The sequence below is a fragment of the Scyliorhinus canicula genome, chromosome 18 (assembly GCF_902713615.1).
Source record: "Scyliorhinus canicula chromosome 18, sScyCan1.1, whole genome shotgun sequence".
In the NCBI taxonomy this organism is placed as follows: domain Eukaryota; kingdom Metazoa; phylum Chordata; class Chondrichthyes; order Carcharhiniformes; family Scyliorhinidae; genus Scyliorhinus; species Scyliorhinus canicula.
The window spans coordinates 94972400-94993780 of NC_052163.1; the positions used below are offsets into that span (position 1 = coordinate 94972400).

At 50.1% G+C, this 21381-nt stretch overlaps 1 protein-coding gene across 3 annotated transcripts in view; it reads right to left on the reverse strand.

Moving 5' to 3' along the window:
• malt2 (MALT paracaspase 2) overlaps window positions 1-21381 on the reverse strand; it is a 128236-nt gene that overhangs the window by 90416 nt on the left and 16439 nt on the right. For all 3 annotated transcript variants that reach the window (XM_038777594.1, XM_038777593.1, XM_038777592.1), the window contains exon 3: window positions 15135-15301. In XM_038777594.1, coding sequence (XP_038633522.1) covers window positions 15135-15301 — 167 coding nt within the window. The remainder of the gene's footprint in view (window positions 1-15134; window positions 15302-21381) is intronic.

Consider the following 21381-nt stretch of genomic DNA (forward strand, 5'->3'; position numbering starts at 1 on the left):
CTCCAGGGGCGAAGGGACGGCCCCTGCCCCCATCAGGGAGCTCAGCATTTCTGCTACATATCCCGGGAGGTCTGACCCCTCCAGGCCTTCTGCCAGGCCCAAGATCCTCAGGTTCTTCCGCCTCATTCGGGTATCCAGCTCCTCAAAACGGCTCTGCCATTTCAGGTGGAGTGCCTCGTGCACCTCTACCTTTCCCACGAGGACCGTGGCCTCCTCCTCCCTCACAGTCATCTCCTGTTGCAGCTCCCGAATCGACGCCTCTTGGGTCGCCTGGGCTCCCATCAGCCTGGTGGTCGTCGCATTCATTGACTCCAAGAGCTCCATTTTCAGCTCCGTAAAGAAGCGCAGGAGAGCGGCCTGCTGCTCCTCCGCCCATTTCCTCCATTCCTCGGGTGCTCCACCGGCCGCCATTTTGGTCTTCTTCCCCCGCTTTTTTTTGGGAGCTGCTGTTGCTTTCTTTACCACCCCACTCCGGGTACCGACCATAAAGTTGGTCTGGTTCTCTTCAGGGAGCCTTCCCCCACCGGGATTTGTCCTCACAGCGCCGTTGGGGCCCTCCAATCGGCCCGAAAACACCTTTGTAGCAGGAGCAGCCAAACGTGCGACTTAGCTGGTCATAGCCGCAACCGGAACTCCTAAAACAATGTTTATTTATGAAGCCAGTTCACACTTGAGAAACCCACAGTAAATATCTTAACAACTATCAACACCAATCCTCCCCACAGATACAACATTCTATAAGTAAACCTTAATCTTCCTTATTAACATCCATCAGACAAAAGACCTTTTTTTAACACAGAGATCAGGTTTAAATACTGATTTCAACAGTTACCACGTTGAAATCACCAAATGAACATTCATAAGCTTGCAGAGATTCATACACATGTTGCTGTGATTGTAGCTTCTCCAAATCTAACACAGAACTAAAACACACCCTCTAGCTGCAAGTCCAAAACAAAAGAAAAAGCTGACAGACAGCCCAGTTCCACCTACACTCTGACATCACAGCAGTTATCGAATACACACCCATTTCTTAAAGGTACACCCACTACAGCTATTCTATAGAAAAGACCCATTTCTTAAAGGTACTCCCACATGACAACAGTGACGTTTACTGCTGCAGGATGCCGTTCCCAGAACTCTTTACTCTGATGCTGACTGCGGCAGGATGCTGTACCCAGACTGCTTCACAGTGACGCTGGCTGCGGCCTGGCGCCTTTCCCAGAATGCTTCACGGTGATGCTGACTGCGGCAGGATGCTGTACCCAGATTGCTTCACTGTGATGCTGACTGTATGACACTGTTCCCAGAATGCTTCACAGTGACGCTGGCTGCGGCCTGGCGCCTTTCCCAGACTGCCTCACTGTGATGCTGACGGCGGCAGGACGCCGTGCCCAGGCTGCCTCACTGTGATGCTGGCTGTGGCAGGAGGCCTTTCCCAGACTGCCTCACTGTGATGCTGACTGTGGCAGGACGCCTTTCCCAGACTGCCTCACTGTGATGCTGACTGTGGCAGGACGCCTTTCCCAGACTGCCTCACTGTGATGCTGACTGCGGCCTGGCACCTTTCCCAGACTGCCTCACTGTGATGCTGACTGCGGCCTGGCGCCTTTCCCAGACTGCTTCACAGTGATGCTGACTGCGGCCTGGCGCCTTTCCCAGACTGCCTAACTGTGATGCTGACTGCGGCCTGGCGCCTTTCCCAGACTGCCTCACTGTGATGCTGACGGCGGCCGGGCGCCTTTCCCAGGCTGCCTCACTGTGATGCTGACTGTATGACACCGTACCCAGACTGCCTCACTGTGATGCTGACTGCGGCAGGACGCCTTTCCCAGACTGCCTCACTGTGATGCTGACTGTGGCAGGACGCCTTTCCCAGACTGCCTCACTGTGATGCTGACTGTGGCAGGACACCTTTCCCAGACTGCCTCACAGTGACGCTGACTGTGGCAGGACGCCTTTCCCAGACTGCCTCACTGTGATGCTGACTGTGGCAGGACACCTTTCCCAGACTGCCTCACTGTGATGCTGACTGTGGCAGGACACCTTTCCCAGACTGCCTCACTGTGATGCTGACTGTGGCAGGACGCCTTTCCCAGACTGCCTCACAGTGATGCTGACTGCGGCAGGGCGCCTTTCCCAGACTGCCTCACTGTGATGCTGACTGCGGCAGGATGCTGTACCCAGACTGCCTCACTGTGATGCTGACTGCGGCCGGGCGCCTTTCCCAGACTGCCTCACAGTGACGCTGACTGTGGCCTGGCGCCTTTCCCAGACTGCCTCACTGTGACGCTGGCTGTGGCAGGACGCCTTTCCCAGACTGCCTCACTGTGATGCTGACTGTGGCAGGACGTCGTACCCAGACTGCCTCACTGTGATGCTGACTGCGGCCTGGCGCCTTTCCCAGACTGCCTCACTGTGATGCTGACTGCGGCAGGATGCCGTGCCCAGACTGCCTCACGGTGATGCTGACTGTGGCAGGAGGCCTTTCCCAGACTGCCTCACGGTGACGCTGACTGTGGCAGGAGGCCTTTCCCAGACTGCCTCACAGTGACGCTGACTGTGGCAGGACGCCGTGCCCAGACTGCCTCACGGTGACGCTGACTGTGGCAGGAGGCTTTTCCCAGACTGCCTCACGGTGACGCTGACTGTGGCAGGAGGCCTTTCCCAGACTGCCTCACTGTGATGCTGACTGTGGCAGGACGCCGTGCCCAGACTGCCTCACTGTGATGCTGACTGCGGCAGGACGCCCTACCCAGACTGCCTCACTGTGATGCTGACTGCGGCAGGAGGCCGTGCCCAGGCTGCCTCACTGTGATGCTGACTGCGGCCGGGCGCCTTTCCCAGACTGCCTCATTGTGATGCTGACGGCGGCCGGGCGCCTTTCCCAGACTGCCTCATTGTGATGCTGACGGCGGCCGGGCGCCTTTCCCAGACTGCCTCACTGTGATGCTGACTGCGGCAGGACGCCTTTCCCAGACTGCCTCACTGTGATGCTGACTGCGGCCTGGCGCCTTTCCCAGACTGCCTCACTGTGATGCTGACTGTGGCAGGACGCCTTTCCCAGACTGCCTCACTGTGATGCTGACTGCGGCAGGAGGCCGTGCCCAGGCTGCCTCACTGTGATGCTGACTGCGGCCGGGCGCCTTTCCCAGACTGCCTCATTGTGATGCTGACGGCGGCCGGGCGCCTTTCCCAGACTGCCTCATTGTGATGCTGACGGCGGCCGGGCGCCTTTCCCAGACTGCCTCATTGTGATGCTGACGGCGGCCGGGCGCCTTTCCCAGACTGCCTCATTGTGATGCTGACGGCGGCCGGGCGCCTTTCCCAGACTGCCTCATTGTGATGCTGACGGCGGCCGGGCGCCTTTCCCAGACTGCCTCACTGTGATGCTGACTGTGGCAGGATGCTGTACCCAGACTGCCTCACTGTGATGCTGACTGTGGCAGGACGCCGTGCCCAGACTGCCTCACTGTGATGCTGACGGCGGCCGGGCGCCTTTCCCAGAGTGCCTCACTGTGATGCTGACTGCGGCAGGACGCCTTTCCCAGACTGCCTCACTGTGATGCTGACTGTATGACACTGTTCCCAGAATGCTTCACAGTGACGCTGGCTGCGGCCGGGCGCCTTTCCCAGACTGCCTCACTGTGATGCTGACTGCGGCCTGGCGCCTTTCCCAGAGTGCCTCACTGTGATGCTGACTGTGGCAGGACGCCTTTCCCAGAGTGCTTCAGTGACGCTGACTGCGGCCTGGCGCCTTTCCCAGACTGCCTCACTGTGATGCCGACGGCGGCCGGGCGCCTTTCCCAGACTGCCTCACAGTGACGCTGGCTGTGGCAGGACGCCATTCCCAGACTGCCTCACGGTGACGCTGGCTGTGGCAGGACGCCTTTCCCAGACTGCCTCACAGTGACGCTGGCTGTGGCAGGACGCCTTTCCCAGACTGCCTCACAGTGATGCTGACTGCGGCCGGGCGCCTTTCCCAGACTGCCTCACTGTGATGCTGACTGCGGCAGGACGCCGTACCCAGATTGCCTCACTGTGATGCTGACTGCGGCAGGACGCCGTACCCAGACTGCCTCACTGTGATGCTGACGGCGGCAGGACGCCGTACCCAGACTGCCTCACTGTGATGCTGACTGCGGCAGGACGCCGTGCCCAGACTGCCTCACTGTGATGCTGACTGTGGCAGGACGTCTTTCCCAGAGTGCTTCAGTGACGCTGACTGCGGCCGGGCGCCTTTCCCAGACTGCCTCACTGTGATGCTGACTGTGGCAGGACGCCGTGCCCAGACTGCCTCACTGTGATGCTGACTGCGGCCGGGCGCCTTTCCCAGGCTGCCTCACTGTGATGCTGACTGCGGCCGGGCGCCTTTCCCAGACTGCCTCACTGTGATGCTGACTGCGGCAGGACGCCTTTCCCAGACTGCCTCACTGTGATGCTGACTGCGGCCGGGCGCCTTTCCCAGACTGCCTCACTGTGATGCTGACTGCGGCCGGGCGCCTTTCCCAGACTGCCTCACAGTGCCGCTGACTGCGGCAGGACGCCTTTCCCAGACTGCCTCACTGTGATGCTGACTGTGGCAGGACGTCTTTCCCAGACTGCCTCACTGTGATGCTGACTGTGGCAGGACGCCTTTCCCAGACTGCTTCACTGTGATGCTGACTGCGGCAGGACGCCTTTCCCAGACTGCCTCACTGTGATGCTGACTGCGGCAGGGCGCCTTTCCCAGACTGCCTCACTGTGATGCTGACTGTGGCAGGATGCTGTACCCAGACTGCCTCACTGTGATGCTGACTGTGGCAGGACGCCTTTCCCAGACTGCCTCACAGTGACGCTGACTGCGGCAGGACGCCTTTCCCAGACTGCCTCACTGTGATGCTGACTGTGGCAGGACGCCTTTCCCAGACTGCCTCACTGTGATGCTGACTGCGGCAGGACGCCGTGCCCAGACTGCCTCACTGTGATGCTGACTGTGGCAGGACGCCTTTCCCAGACTGCCTCACAGTGACGCTGACTGCGGCAGGATGCCTTTCCCAGACTGCCTCACTGTGATGCTGACTGCGGCAGGACGCCTTTCCCAGGCTGCCTCACTGTGATGCTGACTGTGGCAGGACGTCTTTCCCAGAGTGCTTCAGTGACGCTGACTGCGGCCGGGCGCCTTTCCCAGACTGCCTCACTGTGATGCTGACTGCGGCAGGACGCCTTTCCCAGACTGCCTCACTGTGACGCTGACTGCGGCAGGATGCCTTTCCCAGACTGCCTCACTGTGATGCTGACTGCAGCAGGACGCCTTTCCCAGACTGCCTCACTGTGATGCTGACTGCAGCAGGACGCCTTTCCCAGACTGCCTCACTGTGATGCTGACTGCGGCAGGACGCCTTTCCCAGACTGCCTCACTGTGACGCTGACTGCGGCAGGATGCGTTTCCCAGACTGCCTCACTGTGATGCTGACTGCAGCAGGACGCCTTTCCCAGACTGCCTCACTGTGACGCTGACTGCGGCAGGATGCCTTTCCCAGGCTGCCTCACTGTGATGCTGACTGTGGCAGGACGCCTTTCCCAGGCTGCCTCACTGTGATGCTGACTGTGGCAGGACGCCTTTCCCAGACTGCCTCACTGTGATGCTGACGGCGGCCGGGTGCCTTTCCCAGGCTGCCTCACTGTGATGCTGACTGCGGCAGGACGCCTTTCCCAGACTGCCTCACTGTGATGCTGACTGCGGCAGGATGCTGTACCCAGACTGCCTCACTGTGATGCTGACTGTGGCAGGACGCCTTTCCCAGACTGCCTCACTGTGATGCTGACTGTGGCAGGACGCCTTTCCCAGACTGCCTCACTGTGATGCTGACTGCGGCAGGACGCCTTTCCCAGACTGCCTCACTGTGATGCTGACTGCGGCAGGATGCCTTTCCCAGACTGCCTCACTGTGATGCTGACTGCGGCAGGACGCCTTTCCCAGACTGCCTCACTGTGATGCTGACTGCGGCAGGACGCCGTGCCCAGGCTGCCTCACTGTGATGCTGACTGCGGCAGGACGCCTTTCCCAGACTGCCTCACTGTGATGCTGACTGCGGCAGGAGGCCGTGCCCAGGCTGCCTCACTGTGATGCTGACTGTGGCAGGACGCCTTTCCCAGACTGCCTCACTGTGATGCTGACTGTGGCAGGACGCCGTGCCCAGACTGCCTCACTGTGATGCTGACGGCGGCCGGGCGCCTTTCCCAGACTGCCTCACTGTGATGCTGACTGCGGCAGGACGCCGTGCCCAGACTGCCTCACTGTGATGCTGGCTGCGGCAGGACGCCGTGCCCAGAATGCTTCAGTGACGCTGGCTGCGCAAAAGCACCGTTCCCAGACTTGAGATACTAATAAATATTTGTTCTTAAACAGGGATCTTACCATCGGACATTTTCTAGTCCTCTACAGAACTCCCATCAGGGTCTTTTTTCCTTTGCGATTCCTCACGCCTGTCCTTTTGATAGGACACATATCCAGTTCCCAGCCCTGATCCCCTTGCAGCCACATCTCTGTGATGCCCACAACATCAAACCATCCAATTTCAATGTGTTCAACAAGCTCATTCACCTTGTTTCGTATACTGCGCACATTTGGGTATAACACCCTCCTTCTCATAGTTATCCACTTTTGCTGTGCCTGAAGTTGGTTTCCTACCGCTTTCTATACTCTCTGCTCTATTACGTGTTCTGGACACTTTACTAACCTCTCCTGTGCCCTCAGCCCTTTTAACTCATTTAAAGTCCTCATCATTAACCTGCACGCTCACGTTCTCCTTTAACTTTGGTTTTCTAATTTTCAGTACAACTGAACTCCCCCCCCTCCCCCACAACTGAACACCCTCCCTGCGGAGAGAGAAACAAAGCTAACGCTTCAAATCCAATATGACTCTTTGGAGAGCTATGCTATTGCACCCATCCAGATGAAAAGCAAGGTGAAGACAGAGGCTCCAAGCAGTGTTCAGCAGCTCAAACATGTTAGCAGGCAGCACAACTGAGGCCACAATTCCAGTCATTTCAGAAACAGTTCCATGCTGTAAGTCAGACAGGATAGTGGGTATTCTAAATGGTGGAATCTAATGGGGTTAAAAGCTTTCATCTAAATTAATCTCACGCGGGCAGCACGGTGGCGCAGTGGGTTAGCACTGCGGCCTCACGGCGCTGAGGTCCCAGGTTCGATCCCAGCTCTGGGTCACTGTCCGTGTGGAGTTTGCACATTCTCCCCGTGTTTGCGTGGGTTTCACCCCCACAACCCAAAAAAGTGCAAGCTAGGTGGATTGGCCACTCTAAATTGCCCCTTAATTGGAAAAATGATTGGATACACTAAATTTATTAAAAAAAAAAAAAAAGAAATTAATCTCACGCTGTGCTCCGACTATACTTTCCTGATTTACTTTAACTCTGCGATGTGAAGCCACGAGTAAAGTTTCAATTCCTATTTTCAATGGAAAAACTTGCAAACTTCCTGGAAACACTCTTGATGTTGTTTCAATTTCTCTGACTGATTTTAAATTTCCATTTCTAATTTTTTCTTTGTCTTCCATATGTCTGGTATTGGTGAAGAGGGGAGGGGAGGTATCGGCTGACTAGTTCATTGACTAGATGGTTAGAATGTAATTCAGATTAACACCAGCGGAACAGGGTTCAGTCCCCATTCCAGTTGAGGTAGTCTGCCTCCTCCCCATCCCCACAGTAAAGATTGTAGCATCTATGATATAATATATGGATAAAATATAACCATGGTTCAGCGATGAATCGTCAAGGACCAGCCTTCGGGCAGAGAACTCATGAGGATGCTGATGGAGCAATCAAACAGTGTACATGTTGGTCTCTGAACTGGTGTCCTGAGTAACCCACCTGGGTATAGCTTCTGTTTGCCTTGGTGAGCACATCTCTCTCCACTTGTCCAAACAAAGAGAAACTTGGCGCTATACAGCACCTTTCATGATCTCAGGATATGCCAAAACACTATACAGCCAATGAAACACTCATTTACTAAAAGCGAAGTTGCTGTAGTGATGCAGGAAATGCCTCAATTTGAGCACAGGTTCCCAAGAAGAGCAATGTGACAATGACCAGCTAATTTTTGGACAGAATGGGCAGAGGTGCACACAATCAAAGCTTGGGGAGCCACGTATGCACCAGGTTACTGCTGGGATTCAACAAGTTAAGAAATTAATTCTGGTTCCAATTATCTCCCCACACCTCATGGTGCACTAAGGCAGACATTTATTTGTCCGTTTCCACAGCTAGTAATTCCCGGGACAATTCGCTAGTCTGTCACCAGGGGCTTATAATTTGAGGGGCGCCACTCTACATCAAGACTGGCTGACCAGGAGTCTCTCCCGTTCATACCCCCAGCCATTGACCTGTTGGAAGGATTTGCAGGTTGACACACTCAACCTGTTTGACCCCGTTATGGTCAGTCATGTCCTGGGGTGGGACTCAAGCCCAGGGCTTCTGGCTCAGAGGCAGGGGTGCTGCCTGCTGCACCACAAGACCTCCAAGAAATGAATGACTGTTTTTAGGTTTGCTGCTGCCTTTCCAAACACTATCCACAAGCGATTTCGCCCGGAGGATATTCTGCAGTTGAATGGGAAGCATCATCAACCCCAATTCTACACTTCCAGGCTGCTCACCATTTGTACATCCTACAGTACTGTCGGTATGCCTGGGTTTAGTTGAAAGATTAACTGGTGATTGATTTAGTTCCAAATTTCCATGACCAGATGTCTCATTGTGGGGCACCTCAATCACAAATAGAAGCTGTTTATAATATTGATCTCCCATGGAGACACTCATGGTTAATATTTGTTAAGAATTGGGGAAAATTAAGATTAAAAGACAAAGTAAAACAGGGAGTTGATTAGAGGCGGATATCTGGAGAAATGATGAGATGCAAATTTGTCTATCGGTGGAAGATTTTTACATTTGGGGCCAGAGAAAACAATGGGGCTGCAGAGGCGGTAATTTCAAAGTGGAGAGATTTGGAAATTGACAGGTGCCTGCCAAAAACCGACTCCACAGGGTGAATCACATCAAAGGGAAATAAATAGTATAACTGTTGAACACTAATTAAGGGGAAACACGTGGCTGGGAGATCGGATACTCCCATCCATAGTTCCGGGATTCTCTGATTCACGCCCAGTCTGCCGCCACTGCCAGGGAGAATGGAGAATTTGGCGCTCAGCCAAAACTCCATTCACTGCAGCCGGACTGGAGAATCTCACCGATGTGAGTGAACGGAGAACTCCAGCCACAGTCTCCCAAAAGGAGCAGCCATCCTTCACCTTAGCTGAACCTGAAGACTATTTCCCAGACGTTGCCACGTTAACCTGGATATGTTCATTATTTCCTGGATTTAGCTCATAGAGTTACTTAAAATTGGATATTGTTTGGGAAAAGGGCTGTTTCAGAGTTCAGGTAACAGGCAGTTGGAGACCAAGGGATAGTTTATGTAAAATTATGTGTGTATAGTCATCATTATACTTAAGTGTCATAGTGTATTATAGTCCTTCTTGTGTGTGTTTTTGTTTTTCCTTTAAGTTTAATAAATATTCTTTATTTATTGTTCAATCAATGACTGGCAAGTTCCTCACTGGATTGTATATCATTCCTCACATCATACCAAAAAAACCCCACATATACTGGTGTTCCAAGTTACCCGTCTGGGTTTTGGGACACCCTGGAGTTTAACATCAGCGTGGTAAGTAACATAAGTACAGCATTGCGTTTATCCATTGATAAGATGTCACTTTGAGTCTCACTCTAACAGGAGCAGGTCATTCAATGCCTTGAGCCATTGACTCCAGTGGCGGCCATGTGCCGATTGGTCGCAAGCAGGGTAACTCCTGCATGAAGGTTTCAGTTTTGGCCCTTTCTGCCCGATTAGTGGGCTCTTTGATCAGAAGGTTTGTGGAATCAGTGGTGGGGAGTGAATTGTCCTCTGAGGTGGAATGTCGACAGGTTACTGAACCCGGCTGAAGTCAAATAAGGTGACCGTGTTGGAGGTGGAGAGTCTGCATGGCGCAGTTACAGAAGATATGCCGGAGGCTGGGGCATCATCATCGTTCACCCCATTCCCAGTGGAGCAATTGGTGCGGCTGATTAAAGGAGAACTTCAACAGCGTCGGCTAGAGATGCAGAGGATTGGTCAAAGGCAACTGAAGGAGCGGTTGCCCCTCTTCATGGAGCCATGGAACAGGTAGAGAAGCGATGGATAGGATGGGCACAGGCCATTGTGATCGAATTGTGGAGTTTGAGGTGGAGGTGGCGATGCTGGGTGAGGTGTGCAAGGAGCTGAAAACAAGGGCGGACGACCAGGAGAATCGATTCAGTCGGCAGAATCTACACATTGTAGGCCTACTGGTGGGGTGGAGGGAACAAGTGCCACGGCCTATATGTCAAATGTGTTGGCAAAGCTGGTGGATGAGGAGGTGCGTCAGAAGGCTGCGGAGGTGGATTGGGCACATCGATCGCGATGGCAGAGGCCGAGAGAAGGGGAGCCACCAAGGGCGCTAACGGTGGGGAGCAGATCTTGAGGTGGGCTGTGCTTGGGAGGGCCGGCGTATCCGAATTTCCCAAAATCATTGGTGCTGACTTGGCCAAGTGGCGGATGGGCTTTAATCGGGCCAAGGCAGTGCTTAAACAGGGGCTGTTTAGCACAGGGCTAAATCGCTGACTTTGAAAGCAGACCAAGACAGGCCAGCAGCACGGTTCAATTCCCGTACCAGCCTCCCTGGACAGGCGCCGGAATGTGGCGACTAGGGGCTTTTCACAGTAACTTAATTGAAGCCTACTCGTGACAATAAGCGATTTTCATTTTCATTTCTTCCAAAATAAAGTTCAGTTTGGCATGCTGTACCCGGCTAAACTTTGGGTGACTTTTAAGGGAAGCAACATTATTTTACATCTTCTAAGGAGGCACAAGGCTTTATTAACGAGTATGGTTTGGTGGAGGGTTGATGGGGAAATGCTTTATGATGTTTTTTTTTAAAAATGTGTGTATAATATTTACCAATGTTTTGTTCTGTTCTCACATGATTGCCTTGTTGGTATTTTACAATGGTTATGGGGGGCAATGGGTCGCATTCCTGGGTGTCCCTTCCTGTTGGTTGGAGAAGGAGGAGGATCTAGGTGGGGTGGGGGGGGGGGGGGGGGGGGGGGGGGGGGGTTTGCGGCCGGGGCCCCTCTAAAGGTTAGATGTGGTTAGGCTGTGTGGGGGAAGGTGGAAGAGAGTATGTCCGGGGTGCGTGGAGTCCTTAATTATGCTGGCTGCCTTTCTGAGGCAGCGGGAATTATAGATAGAGTCAATGGATGGGAGGCTGGTTTGCGTGATGGACTGGGCTACATTCACGACCTTTTGTAGTTTCCTGCAGTCTTGGGCAGAGCAGGCTCCATACCAAGCTGTGATTCAACCAGAAAGAATGCTTCCTGTGGTGCATCTGTAGCAGTTGGTGAGAGTCATAGCTGACATGCCAAATTTCCTTAGTCTCGGTTGGAGCGAGTACACCCAAGGACACTGGTTAGGTCGGGAATGACGAAGGAACTAGGGGTGTTTATGACCTAAATGGGATGGATCTGAGGAGGTTTTGGCACCCTGGAGGGAGGGAGTTTTCGTACTTCTCCCAGGCGCATCGGAAATCTGCAGGGGAATTTGATTTGTTGACAGCAAGAAAGGTGGTGGGCCAGCTTCGGAGAGTGAGGGGAATCCTGTATTAGTGTGGGGAGAAGGCCAGCCACCTGCTAGCACATCAATTGAGGCAGCAAGCTGTCGCATGGGAGATAGGACAAGTGAGAGTGGAGGGGGGTGCATTGGTGACGAGACCAGAGCGCGGTAATAAAGCCTTTGAGTCCTTCTTTTGGGGGCTGTACAGGTCTGAACTTCGGCGGAGGGGCTGAGATGATGTGGTGTCTGGATGGGCTGGTGTTCCCGGAGGTTGAGAGGGAGAGGGGCTGGGTTTGGAGGCTCTGTTGTGGGGCTGCAGGAGGTGATGGAGGCAATTTGGTTGATGTAATCGGGGAAGGAACCGGGACCTGATGGATTCCTGGTTGGGTTTTACAGCCGACTTGTAGCGGAATTGGCCCCAAATCTCCTGGAGATGTTTTTGACTCTTTGGCACGGGGGAGCTGCCGGCTCTGCTGGCCCAGGCATGAATTCTGTTAATCCCCAAGAAGGGTAAGGAACCAGTGGAGTGTGGGTCGTGTAGGCCCATCTTCCTATTGAACACGAATGTGAAGGTGCTGGCTGAGGTTCTGGTGAGGCGGCTTGAGGGGTGTGTGCCGGGGATGGCGTTGGAGCATCAGATGGGTTTTGTAAAGGGAAGGCAGCTGTCGAGTAATGTGACAATGATGCCATCTAAGGGCAGGGTGGCGGAGGTCATTCTGTCTATGGATGCAGAAAAGGCACTCAACAGGGTAGAGTGGAGATATTTATTTGAGGTTATGCGGCCCCCACGGCTACTGTTAGGACGAATTTGATTAACTCGGGAAATTTCCGGCTATACAGAGGTATGAGGCAAGGGTGTCTATTATCTTCACTTCTGTTCACCCTGGCAATCGAGCCCTCGGCCTTCATATCAGGGAAGTGGTCAGATATTGTAAGAAGAGGCAGGGAACATAGGGTCTCATTGTATTCAGATGACTTCCTGCTGTATATTTCGAATCCGTTGGATTGTATAGACAGAATAATGGGCATATTGGAGGAGTTTGGGGCTTTTCCAGGCTACAAATTGAATATGACCAAAAGTGAAGTGTTTCCAGTGAATGCCCCTGGGGTGAGGGGTAGATTTGAGTGCGCTACCATTTAAGCAGGCTAGGGGTAAGTTCAGGTACCTGGATATCATAGATATCATAGAACTTACAGTGCAGAAGGAGGCCATTTGGCCCATCGAATCTGCACCGGCCCTTGGAAAGAGCACCCTACTTAAGCCCACACCTTCACCCCATCCCCGTAACCCAGTAACCCCACCTAACCTGGACTCTAAGAGCAATTTACCACGGCCAATCCACCTAGCCTGCACATGTTTGGACTGTGGGAGGAAACCGGAGCACCCGAAGGAAACCCACGCAGACACGGGGAGAACGTGCAGACTCCACACAGACAGTGACCCAAGGCATAAATCAAACCTGGGACCCTGGAGCTGTGAAGCAACTGTGCTAACCACTGTGCTACCATGCTGCCCTATATACAGGTGGCTCCTGTTTAAGCCACGATGTCTCAATGGAATCTGGCTGGCTTGGTGGAGGGGATGAAAAAGGATCTAAAGAGGTGGGAGGCCCTCCCACATTTATTCACTGGGCAGGTGCAAACGGTCAAGATGAACATCCTGCTGAGATCTCGTTTTGTGTTTCAGTCCCTCCCGATATTCCTGCCAAAGGAATTTTTTTGGTAAAGAGGACAGGTTAATCTCGGCTTTCAAATGGACTGGCAAGGCTTTGCGGATATGGCGGGTATTCTTACAGTGAATGGGGGGGGGGGCTTGCGCTCCCGATGGGTTGGGGATGGGACGATAGCGGATATTTACGGATAGCTGGTGGGCACAGGAAAGTGCCGAGCGAGGCGGTAAAGCGGAAATGGGAGGTGGAGCTGGATATGGATTTGGGATAGAGGGTGTGGAGTGAGATTATGCACCTGGTCAATGCAAGGTTGTCCTGTGCTAGGAGGAGCTTGGTACATTTCAAGATGGTGCATTGGGCTCATATGACATGGATGCGGATGAGTGGGTTCTTTGCAGAGGTAGAAGGTAGGTGAGAGAGATGTGGAAGGGGGTCAGCAAATCATGTCCACATGGATCATGTCCGCGATTGATGGGGTTCTGGGGCTCAATGTTCAAAATATTATCAAAGACTGTAGGGGTGGAGATATCGCCGGGCACTCTGGTGGTGATCTTTGGAGTGTCTGAACTGCTGAGATCGGTGGAACCACCAAGGGTGTCGGCGTGTTTGGGAGGTGTTGCAGAATTCCTTAAACTGGAGAAGATTAGGTTCACCCTTCGGGGTTCAAAGGGGGTGTTCTGGGCGAGATGGCGGAATGCTCATGTCCCTGTTTGTTGGCAACGGGTTGGGGAGGGAGCGGTGTTACGGGGAGAAAAAATGGGGGAAATATAGCATTATGGGGATTGTTATGTTTTTGATTGAGTAGGTGTTTATGTATGCCTAGGTTTGAATAAAGATATATATTCAGTCAAATCCTTGCTGAACTATATCTTGACTCCATCCATGTGCTTTGACTCCTTTTCCTTTCATTTTGGGAACCAAATGGAGTCTCCGGTCAGAGTTTAATTGCTGTTCAGTCGATAATGTGATGGTTAATTTCAGATTGCAAGTGAAAAGCACCCAGTATTTTAAGATTAATTTGTAAATGTATCAAAAAAAGTCATTTTAAGCCGCCCAAATTGGGTGGGTTTGGATCAGATGGGATATTTAACATTAAAAAAAAAACCCAACCTATCTCAAACTATTTTAATGGAGGCAAAACTGGGGGCGGGCAGTCAATTAGCTCTTAGAAGTCAAATTATTCATTTACACATTGTAAAGAGGATTATCTCCCTTCCAGCTTTAAGCCAAACTTGCCTGAGGAAACAGAAATTAGTAGGGTCAGTTGTGTGAAAGAGGTAAATGCTTTACCAGCACTGCTTGTGGGCCAAGAGCAGGAGCATTTTACTCCTACCTCCTAAATATGATACGTTTTTAAGATTATGAGTAAAGTATCGTGTATGTTTCGCACTCTAGGTCAGAAGATCCATTGTTTTATAAGGGCAGGCATGTTAAATGCAATGAAAATGAAAAATTAAAATCGCTTATTGTCACGAGTAGGGTTCAAATGAAGTTACTGTGAAAAGCCCCTAGTCGCCACATTCCGGCGCCTGTTCGGGGAGGCTGTTACGGGAATCGAACTGTGCTGCTGGCCTGCTTGGACTGCTTTCAAAGCCAGCGATTTAGCCCAGTGTGGTATTCTGTGATTTCCCTTTTAGGGTGCAAGGTACCATTGTTGGACATTCTTGAAATGAATGGCGAGGTTAAAAATAAACTCCAGTATCCTGACTACTCCTGTACCCTAAGCTCCCAGACTCTCCTCCAAATTATTTACCCTATGTCATCTCCATTATCTTACTCACCCACTGGCATCACGCACTTCAATGCCTCTGTATGTCCCATCTTATGCAGACAGCTGATTAGATGGTTCACCGAGCAGCCACGATCTGTCATTAGCTGGATAAAATATCGGCCTGGGCTTCCATTTGGCTCCAGAACTTCCAGCGAACAAGTCTCCAACTCTTTCTCACTGTCAACAGATTTACACACAAATTATGGGCCAGATGATCTGTTTCTATACAGCAACATTATATGGTGTAAATGCAACCAGAGGACATTTAAAATAGGAAAAGGCCCTTGGGCCAAACCTAACTACCCTTTTTCTAGATGACACCTCATCTGCTAATCCCACTTTACCACCTTGTTCCTCAGTCCCATATATCAACCACAATTCCTCAATGTCCCTCTCTCCCTCCTGCCCTACCCCTATTTAGGTTATCCACTTCATGACTGATAAATCTTGTTTTCTTCTGAGTGAAAAACCTCCCTTACTTTTAGCTTGCACATTATTTTAGTCTGTCCTGAGATTTGATTTGTTCAATATACCAATGATCTACTTTGTTGGGGGTAGGTGACATTGGTGGATGAAGACAAGGCATTCATCTGCATCAACATAAACCCCTCATGCATTTTCCCAACCTCACTTCTTGATAATTCTCTCTACTCCTGCATCAGCCTCAAGATCGCCCTTTTGGACCATGTTACAGTCAGAAACAGGGGAATGTACAATCGGGGAAATGGCCGAGCAACTAAACACATATTTTGGTTCTGTCTTCACAAATGAGGACACAAATCTGAAACCAGAAATTTTGGGGAGTGCAGGGTTTGGTGAGAGGGAGGAACAAAAGGAGATCACTATTAGTAGAGGAATGGTTATAGGAAAATTGATGTGAATGAAGGCCGATAAATCCCCAGAGCCTGATAATCTACATCTACAAATAATCTACAAATAGTGGGTGCATTGGTGGTCATCTTCTAGGATTCTATAGACTCTGGAACAGTTATGGCAGATTGGAGGGTGGCTAATGTGACTCCACTATTTAAAAAGGGAGGTAGAGAGAAAACAGGGAATTATAGACCAGCAAGCCTCCGTCAATAGTGGGGAAAATTCTAGAATCCATTATCAAAGATTTTATGATGTGGAGATGCCGGCGTTGGACTGGGGTGAGCACAGTAAGAAGTCTTACAACACCAGGTTAAAGTCCAACAGGTTTGTTTCAAACACGAGCTTTCGGAGCACGGCTCCTTCCGACCGTGCTCCGAAAGCTCGTGTTTGAAACAAACCTGTTGGACTTTAACCTGGTGTTGTAAGACTTCTTACAAAGATTTTATAGCAGAGCACTTAGAAAATAGTGGCAGGATCAGACAGAGTTCAGCATGGATTTATGAAGGGGAAATCATGCTTGACAAATCTACTGGAATTCTTCGAGTATGTAACTAGTAGAGTTGATATGGGTAGCCAGTGGATGTGGTATATCTGGATTCTCAGAGGAGATTAGTGTGTAAAATTAAAGCATATGGGTTTAAGGGGTAGTGCATTGAGATGGATAGAAAACTGGTTGGCAGACAAGAAACAAAGAGTAGGAATTAATGGGTCTTTTTCAAATTGGCAGGCAGTGACTAGTGGGACCACAGTGGGAATTGAGGACCACAGCGGTTGGTGCTGGGACTCCAGCTATTCACAATATATATTAATGATTTAGATGAGGGAACAAAATGTAATATCTCCAAATTTTCAGATGACACCAAGTTGGATGGGAGGGTGAGCTGTGAGAAGGATTCAAGCTCCTTCAGTGTGATTTGGACAAGTTGAGTGAGTGGGAAAATAAATGACAGATGTGGTATAATTTGGAGAAATGCAAAGTTATCCACTTTGGTAGCAAAAACAAGAAGGCAGACTATTATCTGAATGGCCATAAATTAGGAGAGGGGAATGTGCAATGAAACTTGGGTGTTCTCATACACCAGTCACTGAAGGTAAGCATGCAGGTACAGCAGGCAGTAAGGAAGGCTAATGGTATATTGGCCTTCATAGTGAGAGGGTTCGAGTACTGTAATTATACAGGACCTTGGTGAGGCCACACCTGGAATATTGTGTGCAGTTTTGGTCTCCTTATCTGAGGAAGGATGTTCTTGCTCTAGAGGGAGTGCAGCAAAGGTCTACAAGTCTGATTCCTAGAATGGCGGGACTTACGTATGAGGAGAGATTGAATCAGTTAGGATTGTATTCGCTGGAGTTCAGAAGAATGAGGGGGAATCTCATAGACACCTATAAAATTCTAAAAGGGCCAGACAGGGTAGATGCAGGAAAAATGTTCCCGATGGTAGGGGAGTCCAAAACTAGGGGTCACAGTCTGAGGATACGGGGTAGATAATTTAGGACAGAATTGAGGAGAAAGTTCTTCATCTAGAGAATGGTAAGCCTATGGAATTCATTACCCTGGGAAGTAATTGAGGCCAAAATATTGTATGTTTTCAAGAAGCAGTTAGATATAGGACTTGGGGTGAAAGGATCAAAGGATATAGGGGGAAAGCGGGATTAGCCTATTGAGTTCAATGATCAGCCATGACCATAATGAATGGCGGAGCAGGCTCGAAGGGCCGAATAGCTCCCTCCTGCTCCTATTTTCTATTTTTCTATCGATGTTTCTATGTTCTCAGTCAGCACCCTTCACAAAACACTTGTGCTTTTTTGCTGTGGGTATTAGTAAGTGTAGTTTGATTCTGAGGCAGCCAAGCATTGACTATCTCCTTCAAGAGATGATCTAACCATCACCCCATGACGTTCAATGGCATTACAATTGCTGAATCCCCCACTATCAACATGTTGGGGGTTACCATTGAGCAGAAACTGAACTGGACTAGCCATATAAATACTGTAGATACAAAAGCAGGTCAAAAGCTAGGAATCCTGCAGCGAGTAACTCACCTCCTGACTCCCCAAAGCCTGTCCATCATCTACAAGGCACAGGTCAGGAGTGTGATAGAATACACTCCACTTGTCTGGATGAGTGCAGCTCCAAAAACACTCGAGAAGCTCGACACCATCCAGGACAAAGCAGCCTGCCTGATTGCTAGCCCTTCCACAAACATTCAATCCATCCACAGTGGCAGCCGTGTGAACCATCTACATAGGAACATAGTAACATAGGAATTGGGAGCAGAAGTAGACAATTCAGCCCTTCGAGTCTGTTGCACCATTCAATCAGATCATGGCTGATCTCTTCTTGGTCTCAAATCCACCTCCCTACCTGTTCCCCATATCCTTTTTTTTATTTATTCCAATTAAGGGGCAATTTAGCGTGGCCAATCCACCTACCCTGCACATCTTTGTGTTGTTTTTTAACAGAAATATATCTATCTCCTTCTTGAAGCCATTTAATGACTCAGACTCCACCGGACTATGGGACAGCGAGTTCCAGAAATTCACCACCCTCTGCGAGAAGTAGTTCCTTCTCATTTCAATTCTAAATCTACCGCCTCTCAACCTATATCTGTGACCTCTCGTTCTAGATTGCCCTACAAGGGGGAACATTTAGTCTATATTTACATTATCAATCCTTTTCAGTAATTTATATACCTCAATCAGATCCTCTCTCATCCTTCTAAACTCCAGCAAGTATAAATCCAAACTGTTCAATCTCTCCTCATACATCAACCCTTTCATCTCTGGAATCAATCTGGTGACCTCCTCTGAACTGCCTCCAATGCATCACATCCTTCCTCAAATAAGGAGACCAAAACTGGACACAGTACTCCAGATGTGGTCTCACCAACACCCTAGACAATTGCAACAACGCCTCTACTTTTATACTCCAGTCCTTTTGAAATAAACGCTAACATTCCATTTGCCTTTTTAATTAATTGCTGTACCTGCATATCGACTTTCTGCGATTCATGAACAAAGACACCCAGATCTCTCTGCCCAGATGCATTTTGAATCTGCTTTCCATTTAGATAATAATTTGCCTTTCTATTTTTTCCTCCAAAATGGATAACCTCACACTTATCTGCATTAAACTCGTCTGTCAAATTTTGGCCCAATCTCCTAGCCTATCTATATCTATCTGTAAATTCTTTCTCTCCTCTTCACTGCCTGCTTTTCCACCTATTTTAGTATTGTCTGCACATTTTGCGACGTTATACTCTGTCCCTGCTGCAGATCATTTATACAGATTGTAAACAGTTGAGGTCCAAGGGCTGACCCCTGTGACACTCCGCTAGTTACAGTTCGCCAATCAGAGAAGGACCCATTTGTCCCAACCCTCTGCTTTCTCTCAGTCAGTCAATCCGCAATCCAATCTAGTATTTTACCCTCAATCCCCTGTGATCTCACCTTCTGGATCAGTCCTTTATGCGGCACTTTGTCAAACACCTGGAAGTCTAGATATACCACATCCACAGGTTCATCCACCTTGCTGGTTAGCTCTTCAAAAAACTCAAGCAGTTTGTCAAGCATGACTTACCCTTCGTAAAACTATGCTGACAATGGTGGATTGAGCTTTGTATTTTCAAATGTTCAGTCATCTCCTCCTTAATGATTGATTCCAGCAACTTCGCCACCACATGCACTGCAGGAACTCACTAAAGTTCCTTGGGCAGCACAGTAGCACAGTGGTTAGCACTGTTGCTTCACAGCTCCAGGGTCCCAGGTTCGGTTCCCAGCTTGGATCACTGTCTGTGCGGAGTCTGCACGTTCTCCCCGTGTCTGCGTGGGTTTCCTCCGGTTTCCTCCCACAGTCCAAAGATGTGCAGGTTAGGTGGATTGGCCATGATAAATTGCCCTTAGTGTCCAAAAAGGTTAGGTGGGGTTACTGGATTATGGGGATGGGGTGGATGTGTGGACTTAAGAAGGGCGCTCTTTCCAAGGGCCGCTGCAAACTTGATGGGCTGAATGGCCTCCTTCTGCACTGTAAATTCTATGATTGTATGATTTTAAACCCACGACTACTACCATCTAGAAGGACAAAGGCAACAAATACCTGGGAATGCCACCAACTGGCACTCACCATCCTTGGAAACATATCGCCGCGTTCCTTCACTGTGGCTGGGTCAATATTCTGGAATTCCCTCCCTAACAGCGACTTATGTGTACCTACACCTCGGGTGGCAACGGTTCACAATGACAGCTCACCACCACCTTCTCAAGGGCAAGTAGGGATGGGCAATAAATGCTGGTCTGGCCAGCGACGCCTGCACTCTGTAAAGCCATGTTATGAATTAACCGTATGTAAGGAGCACCCATAGTAGTGATGTAGACAGGGCCGGCACTTCATTTTCACATCACATAGAGGATGGGCAGAGAGAGCCTCAAGATCACAAACATATTTCACCCGTGAGATATCTCAGTCCACCTCTTCATTTGGACAGCATCTGTCACCACACCTCAACGCACTCAACACAATTAATTATTCAGACAAACAGTCATGACTTGCGTAAAAACTGCAGATATCTTGTAAATAGCCACAAACAGCAATGAGGCGTATTTGTGTTAAATAGTGTTGGCTAAGGAAGGGTTGGCATATTGGGGGAACTTGAGCAGATAGGTGTGGCCTTAATTTAACATCTCATCCAAAGATGATGCCACACTCCGTCTGTACCGCACTGAACTATCAGCCTAGATTATGGCCAGTGGTGGGATTTGAACCTGCAATGTTCTGAGTCAAAGTCAGAAGATTACCAGCTAAACATTTCTGACACAGGACAGATAATCGTTTTGCTTGCTCCCTGAATCTTTCGGACACTTTCTGGAATCACCAGGAATAGCTGAGACTGGGAGTGACTCCAAGATCAACACATAACTAGGAGTGAATTATGCAGAAGTTGAGGGATATTCAAAAGTGAGCTACAGGAAAAATGAAAGACACTCAAGAGAGTTACCTGGATTGTGAGTCATGCAGTTTGTAATGGATACCTGGGAGTGTGTTACACAGAGTGCTACAGGTAGCTAGAATGACTTACACAAAGAGTGAGGGATAATTTAACGAGGACCTAAGTTTTTGTGGGAAAGACAATTGTGTGGTCTCCCTCAATGACTAAATGTGGCTCCATGCATGACCCCAATCTCAATCTGTACTGAGTTAATTGGATTTGGAACAGTGTGGTGGTAATGACTACAATTGGCATTCAATATCTCCAGGCTAAATATGCATGGTTCCTATTCCTGATACTCTCCCAAGAGCCTTTCTAGGAATTTCCAATAAGTTGGACAGACTCAGAGGCGGACACAGTTGTGATGATTCCGCAATGATAAAACAACCTGTTAATTCA